Source organism: Phacochoerus africanus, chromosome 4, assembly GCF_016906955.1.
Source record: "Phacochoerus africanus isolate WHEZ1 chromosome 4, ROS_Pafr_v1, whole genome shotgun sequence".
Classification (NCBI taxonomy): Eukaryota; Metazoa; Chordata; class Mammalia; order Artiodactyla; family Suidae; genus Phacochoerus; species Phacochoerus africanus.
In genome coordinates this window covers 33,776,748-33,790,617 of record NC_062547.1, presented here as the reverse complement: position 1 = coordinate 33,790,617, position 13,870 = coordinate 33,776,748, and the positions used below count along the sequence as shown (strand labels likewise).

At 35.1% G+C, this 13,870-nt stretch overlaps 1 protein-coding gene and 1 long non-coding RNA gene across 2 annotated transcripts in view; one reads left to right on the top strand and one right to left on the bottom strand.

The window, feature by feature from the left end:
• KIF18A (kinesin family member 18A) overlaps positions 1-13,870 on the bottom strand; it is an 86,873-nt gene that overhangs the window by 24,841 nt on the left and 48,162 nt on the right. Inside the window, exon 13 of the mRNA XM_047776100.1 lies at positions 10,046-10,281. Coding sequence (XP_047632056.1) covers positions 10,046-10,281 — 236 coding nt within the window. The remainder of the gene's footprint in view (positions 1-10,045; positions 10,282-13,870) is intronic.
• LOC125125284 (uncharacterized) overlaps positions 1-13,870 on the top strand; it is a 71,909-nt gene that overhangs the window by 44,857 nt on the left and 13,182 nt on the right. Inside the window, exon 2 of the long non-coding RNA XR_007134403.1 lies at positions 13,334-13,448. This is a non-coding gene — a long non-coding RNA (uncharacterized LOC125125284). The remainder of the gene's footprint in view (positions 1-13,333; positions 13,449-13,870) is intronic.

Genomic DNA, 13,870 nt, shown 5'->3' with positions numbered 1-13,870 from the left:
GATTGATACAATTACTGTACTAATCATAAATCTGGATTCTTTAAAACAGCCTTGTGACTCATGGAATTCATAGTTGCAAATGATACAGGTGAATTAATTTTAACTTTTTATTTTTTTATTTTTTGTCTTTTTAGGGCTGCGCCTGTAGCATATGGAGTTTCCCAGGCTAGGGGTCTAATTGGAGCTGTAGCAGCTGGCCTACACCAGAGCCACAGCAATGAAGGATCCGAGAAGCGTCCGCGACCTACATCACAGCTCACTACAACACTAGATCCTTAACCCACTGAGCAAGGCCCGGGATTGAGCCTGCAACCTCATGGTTCCTAGTAGGATTTGTTAACCACTTAGCCATGACAGGAACTCCAATATTAACTTTTTAAAAGATATGTAACCTTAAGGTACTACTAAATTAACCAAACTAGTAAACACTGTATAATGTAATCATAAGACACTATTGTGGTTATTGTAGTTAATGCCTATACAGATAATATCAGCTATTTATGAGTATCACAAAGAGAACGCATTTTAAGAACTGTCATAGTCCTTTAAATTAATCCTACACTATGAGTAATAAATCAACCATAACATTCTGATACTTGTCTTGATGGGAAATAGCAGATATCACGTTTTCCTCTCAGTCTCTCATTTTCCTAGAATTCATGCTTATTTAAGATGGGGAAAAAAGAAAAGGATAATGCAGAGAATCTTTTTAATTTACAGTAATATTTGCAGTTACAGATGCATAACCGAACATTGCCTTGTGTACAAGGAGACTAAGGGCCAAATGAAGTGTATTTAGATCTTTAAGGATAGCTTTCATTGTCTATTGGTAGTGATTAAATTTTGTTGCCAAATGGGAAGATATATGAAAGATTTAGTTTGTAAACATCTGCTGCTTCCTATTTGTTACAGGAGGACTCAGTATAGAGATTTTCTATTTTTTAAATGAAATATTTCTTACAGTCAAGTAATTATAGAGGAAACAAACCTATAAAAGAATTCTATATTAAATTGGAATATCTGTATTATTAGACACTGGTTCTACTAGTATCTTTTATTGTAATCTAAGATAAAACCACTGACATGGGGTACAAAATTTAAGAAAAAGAAAGGTTAGAGACAGAAATATTACTAAATGTGCATTTCCAGATGGGTAATGAGGAAATCTTGACTTTTCATTTAATGTCAGAAATTTTATCAGTTCCATAAATAAACCCTGCTGCTGGCACCCCCATCCTGCATGGCACTTGTGAGTGTACTTTCTGTTTTCCAGACCAAAATAGGTGTGTGTTTTATCCAAAGTTAGTAGACAACATAGTTCGGAGGCAACAATTTTAGGTCAAGTAAATAGCTATCTCCAAATTAAGTGCTGATATTGGTAAATGTTAAATTAAAAAATATAAAAAGTTAGCATCTTCTTAAATAAGTAATTTAGACTTACTAATATAAGAAACACCCGTGCCACAGCAGCAACCCAGGCAGCTGTAATAATGCCGGATCCCTAATCCACTGCGCCCCCAGGGATCTCCCAAAACGGACTGTACTAGAGTGAGGAGATTTGACATTAGGAAAACTTTTTCTTTTTTTGGGGGGGTGCTGAACCTGTGGCATATGGAGGTTCCCAGGCTAGGGGTTGAATTGGATCTGCAGCTGTTGGTTTATACCACAGCCACAGCAATACAGGATCCGAGCCATGTCTGCAACTTACATCACAGCTCACGGCAACCATCAGATCCTTAACCCACTGAGCAAGGTCAGGGATCGAACCTGCATACACATGGATACTAGTCGGGTTTGTTACCACTGAGCCAAGATGGGAACTCCAGGAAAACATGAAGACAAAATTAATTTACAAATTTTTAAAAAGATTTTATTTCCCTGAAATCTGAAGAAAATTATTTTGACATTCATTTCTTAGTCAGGTACAGCCAAGATCACTAACAACAAAGAATAATAAAGGCGAACTAGCACTTCAATATTTGGAAAATTAGTATAGACTATCAGCTGTTAAAATAGCTACTAGCTCTAGGATAGACAAATAGGTAAAGAATAGGATAAAAATCCAATAGGCAGAACTATCTACGACTACTTACTGTATTTAAATTAAAGGTGCCATAAGGATAGACTGTCAATATATTATACAAGAATGACAAGCTCTTTGGAAAAAAATTAAGTTAGAATCTTGCCTGTTATCTCACACCAAAGTAAATCAGAAGTAAATGAAGTAAGAATTTTAAAACTTATGGATGAAAAGGCCTTTTGAAGAAAAATTCCAAAGGCAGAAAGAAAAAAATAAACCTATTTTAATACATGGAAGTTTAAAATTTCAGTATTAAAAAGGACACTTCAGGAGTTCCTGTTGTGGATCAGTGGATTACGAACACGACTAGTATCTATGAGGATGTGGGTGTGATCCCTGGCCTCACTCAGTGGGTTAAGGATCTGGCATTCCCATGAGCTGTGGTGTAGGTCACAGAAGTGGCTCAGACCCAGTGTTGCTGTGGCTGTGGCTATGGCAGTGGCTGTGGCCAGCCACTGGAGCTCTGATTTGACCCCTATGCCACAGGAGCGGCCCTAAAAAGAAAAAAGAAAAAAACCAAAAAAACCAAAAAGGACATCTCAAAATTAACAATAAATGATAAACTTCAAGACTATATTTACAACAAGTATCTTATAGGAAAGAGTTAATATCCTTTTGATGATCTCATCTAGTCTTATGACTTTAAATATCATTTAAATGTTACCAACTTTGAAATTTACATTTCAGTTTCGACTTCGCTCTTGAACTCCAGATTCTTATATCCAACTGCTTACATGATGTCACCACTTGGATGTATCTTAGACAAATTTAAATGCTCCAAACTGAACTACTACTCTTTTATCACCTCCATCCTATAAAACTGCTCCACTTGAAGTCTTCCCCATCTCTTTTAAGGTGACTGAATTCTTTCAGTTGCTACGTTCAGAAATCTTAGAGTCATCCTTGACCTTTCTTTCTCACACCCCAAATCCAATTTGTCAGGAAATCCTGCTGACTCTACCTTCAAAAATATATTAAAATCTGACCATTTCTTACCAACTCCATTGCTACCAACTTGGCTGAACCACCACCATTTTCACTTGGATTATTGCAGTTGTGCTTAGGGTTTCAGCCCTTGCTGTGACAAATCTATTCTCAGTACAGCAACCAGAGGGATCTTATGAGAACACGACTGAGATATGTTACTTCTCTGCTTAGATCATGCTATGGTTCCTTGTTTTATTCACAGTAAAAGCCTACATCCTTATAATGGCTCTGCATCGTCTGCCTTCCTCCCCTTATCTCTGTGATTTCATCACTGTCTACTTTCCTTCATGCCAGTTACATGTCCTTCTTGCCGTTCCTTGAATATGCCTAGCAAACACCCATGTTAAGAGACTTTGTATTGCTTATTCTCTCTACCAGAAAATGACTTTTATCAGATATCAAGGCTAATCCCTGTGAATCCCTTCAAGTTTTATCACTGAGGACTAACCTGAGCATGCTATTTAAAGTAGCAACCTCTCACCATCCCACTCCTGAAATCCCTTTCTCTTCCCTTAGCATATACCATCTTAACATTCTGTTTAATTTACTTGTTATAATTATTTTCTTTTTCCCTGCACTAGAATTAGAATGTAAGCTCTATGAGGGTGAGAAAATTTGTTTCATACTGTGATGTATCCCTACCATCAAATAAGTAACTGGCACATAGTAGAAGTTTAATAAAAGTCATAGAATAATTGAATAAATAGCCACATCTTAACCTCTTCTAAATAAGTAACACTTTTTATAATACATGACTATGTCAAAACAATGTTCAAATGATGGATGTCATTCACAGAAAAGCAAATATATCTTTAAATACATGGAAAAAATATATTCAAATATACTAGTAATCAAAGGAAAAGAAGAAGATAATATTTCTGACTATTAAATTGGCAAAGGATCAATAGATAATTAGCAGAGGAAAAAATAGGGAGAGAGAACACTAGATTTAAAAGGGTTTAATAGATACATCAAACAATGACGAGGTATGGGTCTTGTTTGGATATTGATAGTAAAAATCTATTAAAAAATCATTTGTGAGACAGTGGAAGAAATCTGAACATTGATGACATTAGGTATGAAAAGGGCACTGGGTTTTCATTCAGAGACACTAAGATGTAAATGGAAGAAATTATATGTTCACTGAGTTTTCCCTCAAAGTAATCCAGGAGAGATTAGATGGGGTGGAAGAAAGCAGGTAGGGTTCTCAAGAGTAGCTGTCAGATAACTCTTAAAGTTGGGTCATAGGTATAGTACATGAGGCTCATTATAGTTTTCTTTGTATTTTTGAGTATTTGAAAATACATTTCAAAAATTAAAAATTGAAAACATTTAAATACCCAAAGCTGGAGGCTAAAAGGAGAAAGAAGAGCATTTTCTTACACTGCTAATGATAGTTAAAACTGGTATGATCGCATAGGGGAGAGGGAAGTTACTTGGCAATATCCATTAGGAACTTTAAAAAAAGTGCACATTTCTTGAGCCAGAAATTTCACTTCTAAGAATTTATCATATAGACATGAGTACCAGGGTAAACATACATATTTGCTCCCTACAGTATTATTTATAATAATAAAAATGTATTAAACAACCTAAATGCCTAACAAGAGCACAGATTAAATTAATTATGGTTAATCTAACCAGACTTTTAAAAACACAGTGTGTTTTAAATACAAAGAATGCAGTTAATCCAGCAATTATTTTTTTTACAGCACCAGAAATAAAATATTCAAACTCCACAGCATTTAGTATTTTTGAAATTCAACAACGTAACTACTTGATATTATGGAGTACAGGAAAGAGTCAGTGGCACATGTGTACGTTAACATGAACGAGATATGTTTGACTCATGTTTGAGTTGAATTTTACTTCTAAAATTTGTTAAGACTACCATTTATAATACAATTACAGCAATATATGCTATTTCGCTACTGCTTTATATATTTAGAAATGCAAGCAGTAATTTCACCCTTCATACTTTTTGAAATGAACTACTTCAATATTTAGGACTAAGAAAAATAAATATTTATAAGTGGACTCACTTTATACCCCTTCCCTGTTATTCATCTTTGACTCTCTTTCCATGATGAATATAACATACATAATCCACAAAATGAACAAGACGTACTAGGCAATTAATCTATGAAATCTCTTGAGTATTAAAATAACACAGAACAAGACATAATCAAAACAAAACTCACCTTCTGATACATTTTCCAAAGAAAATTCATAATTACAAAAGGTAACATGACTTCAATAGTCTTTCCTTTTGAATATATTGTGAAAAAAGAATTAAGAACAAAATAAATGTTTTCTTTTATTGTTGACAAGTATAGTCTATGCAATTACATTGTAAAGTGAAATATAGATTTTTAAATAAGGGATAATGATCACCATATATAGCAGGTGGTCAGTATTTCTCAATGTTGGTGTTAAAATTTTATTTCCTCTCCAACATCTTGAATACATTATAAATAAAGAATCAAGGTTCAAAAGGTATGAGAGAATCTAAAAAAAAAATTCATGTTTTCTTTTTAAGGACCTCAACAAAGTTGGTTCTAATATGATAATGTTTTATTAAGAGAAAAAGGATATATATATATCCCTGACTTCCCCATCATCTTAATGTAAAGATATAGTAAAGGAAACCTAAAAATAGAGACCTAGGTATAATTCAGAGCAGCCTCTCTACTGAAGGCAAGTAAAAAATCTGTACAAAATACAAAAAACATATGCTTGAAGGCACAGGAGACCTAACAAGATTGTGAAGAATTATAGGCAAATTAACAGGAGGAAGTTGAAGGCTCAGGAAAGTAATCTCTGCATTTTTAACTATTTTCCTCTTGAGGTTATCTGCTGATGCTGGAGGAGGTGGCAGAAAAGCTTAGCAACACTCTCGAGAGTTTTTTAGGACTGGGATGCTGCAACCAGAATTTGGGGCCTATGAAAGGGAGTGCTTTGCAAACTCTTTTTGCTTTGGGCTGGGACACAGTTAAAGTCCAGAGGGTAAACTAGGAGGAGGCAGGTCCTTGCAGAAGATGAAGTTCAGTTTCAAATGATCTAAATCTCTAAAACTGGACTGAAATGATTTTAGATTGCCAGTGCCACCAAGAGCCTGGAATAAGCAAACATAAATCCTCTTTGAGGAGGACATTATTATCAGAAGCCTCAAAGGATTTCTATTAACAATTCTGCAAGTACATGTGCGATGTATAAAAATTAAGATGCATTTAAGGAAATGAGACTATGTGAAAGAAAACCATCAGAAAGAGAACAGAAACAGACCCAGAGGGTTCCAGGCTTGGAATTCTCAGACTTTACCAACTGTATTCAGGGAGGATTTCTGCAAAGAAGTAGAAACTAAAAAAGAATCAAATGGAAATTCTAGAACTGAAATAAGTCTGAAATTGAAAACCTGATGGATTTAAGAACAATTTGACACAGTGGAAAAAAACTACAGAATATGTGAAAAGAAATTTCCAGGAAGAGAAAAAACAATGAAAAGCAGGAGAGAGTAAAAGGCACAGATAAAACAATGAGAAGGTACCATGCAATATAACTGGAGTCCCAGAAGTATAGAAAAGAACAAAAGTGGCAGAAGCAATATTTAAATATATAATGCTTAAGAACTTTATAAAACTGATGAAAAATTATGCAGACAAAAATTCAGAGTTCTGTGAACCCAAGTAAGAGAAATAGAAATAAAAACAGATTTAGACACAATATAGCTAAACTACTAAAACATTTTAGGAAGCCAGAAGAGGTGAGATTATATAGAAAGAAGCAACACTTAGAATGAAAGCTGATTCATCAGTAGCAATGAAAACCAGAAGATAATGAAATGATATCTTTAAAGTGATAAAAGAACACCAAAGTGGAATTCTATACTCAGCAAAACAGTCTTTAAGAAAGTAAGGTAAATGTATCTTCGGACATATAAAAACTAAGAAAAGTCATCATTAGCATACCCACTGTAAAGGAAATGCCGGTTCTTTAGATGAAAGAAAAAATTATCTTGGAGGGAGATGCAGAGATACTGAAAAAATGTAGGACAACAAAAAGAGTAAATATGCATACTTATTGTGTAGACAACAAAAATAATATCTTATGGATTTAATACATAAAAAAACAAAATATAAAACAATATGTATATATGTCAGGGGAGGAAGTAATATAATTAGGGAATTTAATGTTTTTAGCACTACCATCCTTTCTCAGTGCTAAAAACATTAAAATCTTTAATACATTAATTCTCTCCCTGATATGAAACTCTAAACAAAGTAGAGACCTCCTGGCATCAGCACGAGAAACAAAAGAGAAGTAGAGCAGAGGCTTGGGACAATACAGATTCCCTGAAACAGCAAAAAATTTGGAGGTGAGGGAATAGAGCAGGAAAATTGTAACCAAAAATGAAACCAAAAGTGAAAGTACTCCAAATAAATTAAGAACTTCCCCCTCAAAAAGCTCCACCAACTCAAGTGAGCAAAGGATACATCAGAGAAGACGAAAAGTCACTAATAATAAGAACTGTAAATTTAAAAATATACATGAGTTTACTGTTGCTGTCGTCATTTTGGGTTAGGGAAAAGATGAGACATAAAACATTTGTAAATGTAAAATCTCAAATATATTTGTATAAGAAAAAATGTGGAGAATTTGACAGATTACTTTATTATTTAAAAATAAATTGTTTGTCCTCTGACCCAGCAAATCAGTTCCTAGGAAACTAGTACAGACGCAGAAATGCAAATACAGTATCCTCCCTATCCATGGGGATTGGGGGTAGGGGGAATGGGGAGGAATATGTTCCAAGACTCCCAGTGAATATCTGAAACCATAGATAGTACTGAACAATATATTTACCATGTTTCCCTCCACCACACCTAATACCTAAGTTAAAGTTTAATTTATAAACTAGGAACAGTAAGAGTTTAACAACAATAACCCAATAATAAAAGAGGGCAATTATAATAATATACTGCAACAAAAGTTTGTGAATGTGGTCTCTCTCTCTCTCAAAATATATTCTTGAACAAATTTAATGCCTTTTCTATCTTAACTAAGCGCTTATCATGTATTGTGACCATAATGTTTGCAATTTGAGGTCCAATAGCAACATTAACATGAATTTCTTCTTCCTTCTTCATGATTTCATGGGTTGAATATTCATTTTTCTCATAAGTCTTAGCAACTTCAGCATATGATTTATTTTTCTTTCCTTTATTGAGTCAAGAACTTACCTTTTCACTTAAAGGAAGCTCTTTACGGCTTTTCTTTGGCATAACTAAATTGCTAGCACCACTACTCTTACACTTTGGGGCCATTACTAAGTAAAATAAGGGTTGTAAACACAAGCACTCGACAACACTGACAGTCAATCTGATAGACAGTAGACAGTGGCTACTCAATGACAGACAAAATATTGTGGACAAGGATGATGCACGCCCTGGGCAGGACCCAGTAGGACTATATGATACTTGACCATGATATTCAGAATGGTGCATGATTTAAAACTTATAAAGTATCTATTTCTGAAATTTTCCATTTAATATTTTTGGACCTTATTTTACCATAAGTAACTAAATGTGGACAGTGAAACCACAGATAAGGGAGGAGTACTAAATATGGGCATACTCTCTGATGCACTGTTCATCAATAGAATAACAGTAAATTAAGTAAATGATGGTACACTCCATCTCACAACTTCTAAAAAAAAAAGGTAGATTCCCTATGTATATACCTTAAAAAAGTTCATAATAAATCAAAAAAATTTAAGAGGTAGTTTTTTTGTTTTGTTTTTTCTTTTTGCCTTTTCTAGGGCCGAACCCACGGCACATGGAGGTTCCCAGGGTAGGGGTCTAATTGGAGCTGTAGCCGCTGGACTACACCAGAGCCACAGCAACGCAGGATCCGAGCCGTGTCCAAGACCAACACCACAGCTCATGGCAACACTAGATCCTTAACCCACTGAACAAGGCCAGGGATCGAACCCGCAACCTCATGGTTCCTAGTTGGATTCGTTAACCAATGAGCCACGATGGGAACTCCAAAAGTAGTTGAATATATATAATATGCTAGCATTCATATGAAATCTAACAAAAGGCTAAAGAGTTAGATTATCTAAATCAAATATTATATACTCACTATAAAGATAACCAAATTGTTAATAAGCATTTATCTCTAAGCACAGAAGACTGGGGTTCTGGGGAAAGCTGAACAGGGCATTCTACTTATACATTTCTGAATATTTTTCTTTTTTGGCCTTTTAGGGCCATGCCTGCAGCATATTGAAATTCCCAGGCTAGGGGTCAAATTGGAGCTGCAGCTGCTGGCCTATGCCACAGCCACAGCAATGTAGGATCCAAGCTGAATCTGCAGCCTACACCACAGCTCATGGCAAGGCCAGATCCTTGGCCCACTGAGCGAGGCCAGGGATCAAACCCGCACCCTCATGGATACTAGTTGGGTTCTTTATTGCTGAGCCACGTGGGAACTCCAATTTCTGAATATTTTAGAACCAATATTATATGTGAGTTTTGTAATTAAAACGTCCCATGCACACTTTTATGAAGGGAGAGAGCCAAGTGACCTGCCAACAGAAAAACAGTCAATTCTTCACTGTTAATTGATCTTAAGAACATACAGGATTGTTCTGTATTACAGAATAAAATATTCTTAATTATAATTTTCAGTCCTTAATAGAGGTTAAGTTTTAAAGAAGGGTGCAAGTAAAATTATCGTAACAAAAATAGGTAAAATAACTTTACTGTTGGAATTATTTAGAACATCAAGCCTACTTACTTTATTCTTAGGCCTTTGAAAGATACTGGCTAACTGAAATGATTCTAAAGTTAATTTCCCACTAATTCTCACAAAATAGCAAACCTACTAAAAAATTAACTGTTCTGTTGATTGATATTACAGCAGAGCCTACTCTTTAGAAATATGTTTACTTAACGAAATAAAAACTGTACTTACAACAAGGAGAAGACTGGATTGGTCCAAGTTGTGGAAAGATCATAAGACTAGAAACCCCTGGTAGATCACTGTGCTTTGAATGTTCAGTAGTTTGGTCAGCCCAAACCACCACTTTCTTCCTCTCTACCAAATGTTCAATTTCTTTGAATTCAGCTTCAAAAGTAGCATTTACCAGGCCAGATTCTTTTAAAGCACAATACTGTTTCCTTAGGACTGGAAGTAAAGCATTCAACACTCTATACACAGAAGGTGACAAAAAAGAGAGATAAATACTAAATTTTAAATACTTTAGTACAGTTCAAAGTATTAGATGATTAAAATAGTTCCCTGTACATATTTTCCTTTAGACTATTTCAATCAAATACCTTGACATATTCCTAATAAATTAAGTGACGAGCAGAAAGGATCTCGAATGGGAATTACAAGCACAGTCAGTAGTCTCAGTCTTTCCTTGCTTCTACATGACCTTGGTTAAGGCACTGAGGTTTCTCTATAACTTGGGTACAACTGGATAGCCACTACTTTCAAAAGGAGATTGTTTTCAGAACTAAATGAGTTAAATTCTTATAAAAAAGCCTTTGGCAAAGTATATGTAATTTATAAATCAAAGATAGTGTTGTTATCGTTACTAAGTACCATTCGATTGAACTCAAGTATTAATACCCTTTGTTAAGCAATAAGGTTCATCTTAAGTACATAAGGTTTAAAAAATAACAACCAATGAACAAAACTCAGCTTTCCTTGAAGTTATTTCTTTCTCATATAAAGCAATCCAATGGCCTTCAAACCCATTCAAAGGAGAAAACTGTGGAAAAGCAAGGTTGGTACAGGAAATGGATTAGGCACAGGATTCTTGGCTCTGATTCGATATCTAGCATATTACTGTCAATCAGAGCAGTACTAAATGTATCTTTTTATGTATTAGATCTTGATGTAGCGTGTTCACTCAAGAAATGCCACAGTTGGAGTTCCTGTGGTGGCTCAGTGGTAATGAACCTGAGTGGTATCCACGATGATGCAGGTTCGATCCCTGGCCTCTCTCAGTGGGTTAAGGGTCTAGCCTTACTATGAGCCGTGGTGTAGATTGCAGATGTGGCTCAGATTCCATGTTAATGTGGTGTAGGCCAGCAGCTACAGCTCTGATTCAACCCCTAGCCTGGGAACTTCCATGTGCGGCAGGTGCGCTCCCCGCACCTCCCCCCGCACCTCCCCCCAAAAACACCACAGCTAAGAAATTATAAATGATCTCTAACTATTACATGAAGGAACATGTCAAACGACATGAATAATCTTGAAATGACTTAGGAGGCCTGGTGTTCCAGTTGACCCATAACCATCTGAAATATGGATAGGGCTTTGGGAAAAGAATAGGCATAATTTTAACATATAAGGAAATAACTGCTTTATTATCTAGGCATCTTAAGTATTTAGATAGCTGTACAAATAAATAGCGACATTTCCCTTTTGGTAATGGTGGGGAGTACTCCATTTAAGCCAAGTAGGTAACAACTGTAGAGAAAAGTTGTTAACAACAAAGTCAATTAAACCAATTATTTATAGAACATCTGCACTCACTGGGTGCTGTGCAGAGAAGAGCTAACACAGTAGGCCTGAAGTTGCTATCCTTTGAAAGGTTTATCAGCAAGGTTGGTCCTTGGTTGGCATCTTGAAACATGAATTTTGAGAGGGTCTTAATCATTCCCAGAACTACTAAGAGTGTAGATCATTGTGTTTAAACTGCTTTGTAAAAACAGTATGGTTTATGCTAAACAACTGCTTTCCTTTTGCAAAATCTAGAATTTTTGTCTAAGCTAGGTAGAGGACGCCTATGCGAGCAGCTCCCAATAAAAACCCAAGGCACTAAGTGTCAGCTTAATGATATAAAGCAGACATCATTTCACATGTGTCACTACAACTTTTTGCTAGAGGACATAAGCATAGCCTGTGTGCATCCACTGGGATGAGGACAATTGAAAGCTTACATCTGGGTTTCCTTTGGACTTTGCTTCATTCACCTTTTCTTTTTGCTGATTTTGTTTTGGATGCTTTTACTCAAATAAATAGTAACTATGAGGTCAACTAATATGATGGGTTCTGTGAGTTATCCCAGTAAACTATCAAATATAGAGGAGGTTTTAGAGATCCAAAATATGTGTTATTTATGTATGTATGTATTACATATGTATGTTTGTATGTATTTATGCATTCATTTACTTTTAAGTTTTTGGATTTGATACTGGTATATAGTACAAAATGATCATCACAATAAGCCTAGTTAACATCTATCACCATATATGGTTACAGAATTTTTTTGTGATGAGAACTTTTTTAAGATCTACTTTCTTAGCAACTTCCAAATATGCAATATAATATTAACTACAGTTGCCATGCTGTACAACATTACATCTCCATGATTATCTATAAGTTTGGGTTTTGTTTGTGGTTTTTGCTACAATATATACAGGTGTGCATGTATCTTTTTGTATTATTGTTTTCATTTTCTTTGGATACTCAACACGGTATAAGATGGTTTAGCTTTTCCAGCACCATTTATTGAAGAGACTATCCATTCCCTACTGTATATTCTTGGCTCCTTTGTTGTAAATTGACTGTATATGGGTTTATTTCTGGGCTCTCTGTTCTGTTCGATTGATCTATTTGTCTGTTTTTGTGCCAGTATCGTACCATTTTGATTACTACTGCTTTGTAATACAGTTTTAAATCCAGGAGTGTGGCCCTCAGACTTTGTCTTTTTCAAGACTGCTTTGCCTATGAGAGGTCTTTCATGGTTCTACACAAAGTTTAGAATTGTTTGAATTCTGTGAAAAATGCCATTGAATTTTGCTAGGGATTGCTCTAAATCTGTAGATTGCTTTGGGCAGTATGGACACTGTAACAATATTAATTCTTCCAGCCCAGAAGAATGGAATATCTTTCTATTTATTTGTGACTTCTTCAATTTCTTTCACCAATGTCTTACAGTTTTCAGTACACAGGTCTTTTAACTTCTTGGTTAAATTTATCGCTAGGGATTTTATTTTTGGTGCAACTGTAAATGGAATTTTTTTTTTCAATTTCTTTTTTGATAGTTTGTTATTAGTGTACAGCAACACAACAGATTTCTGTATATTTATTTTTGTATCCTGAAACTTCACTGAATTTATTCCAATAGATTTTTTGTTGTTGTTGCATTTTTAGGGTTTTCTACATATAATATTATACCATTGGCAAATAGTGACAGTTTTACTCATTCCTTTCAAATTTAGATGTCTTTTATTTTTTTTTCAGGTCTGACTGCCGTGGCTAAGATGTCCAATACTACGTTGAATAAGAGTGGCAAGAGTGAGCATCTTTGTCTTCTTCCTAATCTTACAGAAAAAGCTTTCTAGCTTTTCACCATCGAGTATGTTATCTGTGGGCTTTTCATATATGGTCTTTATTATGTTGAGATATGTTCCCTCTATAATCACTTTGTTGAAAGTTTTTATCATAAATGGATGTTTAATTTTGCCACCTGGGTGTTCTGCATTTATTGGGATGATCATATGATGTTTATCCTTCATTTTGTTAACGTGGTGTATCACACTGATTGATTTCCAGATGCTGAGCCATCCTTGCTTCTCTGGAATAAATCCCACTTGATTGTGGTGCACGATCCTTTTTAACAAATTGCATTGCTGAACTCAGTTTGCTAATATTTGTTGAGGATTTTTGCATCTATCTTCATCAGGGATATTGGCCTGTAATTTTCTTTTCTTGTTGCTATCCTTGTCTTGTTTTGGTGTCAGGGTAATACTGGCCTCAGACAATGAGTTTGGGAACATT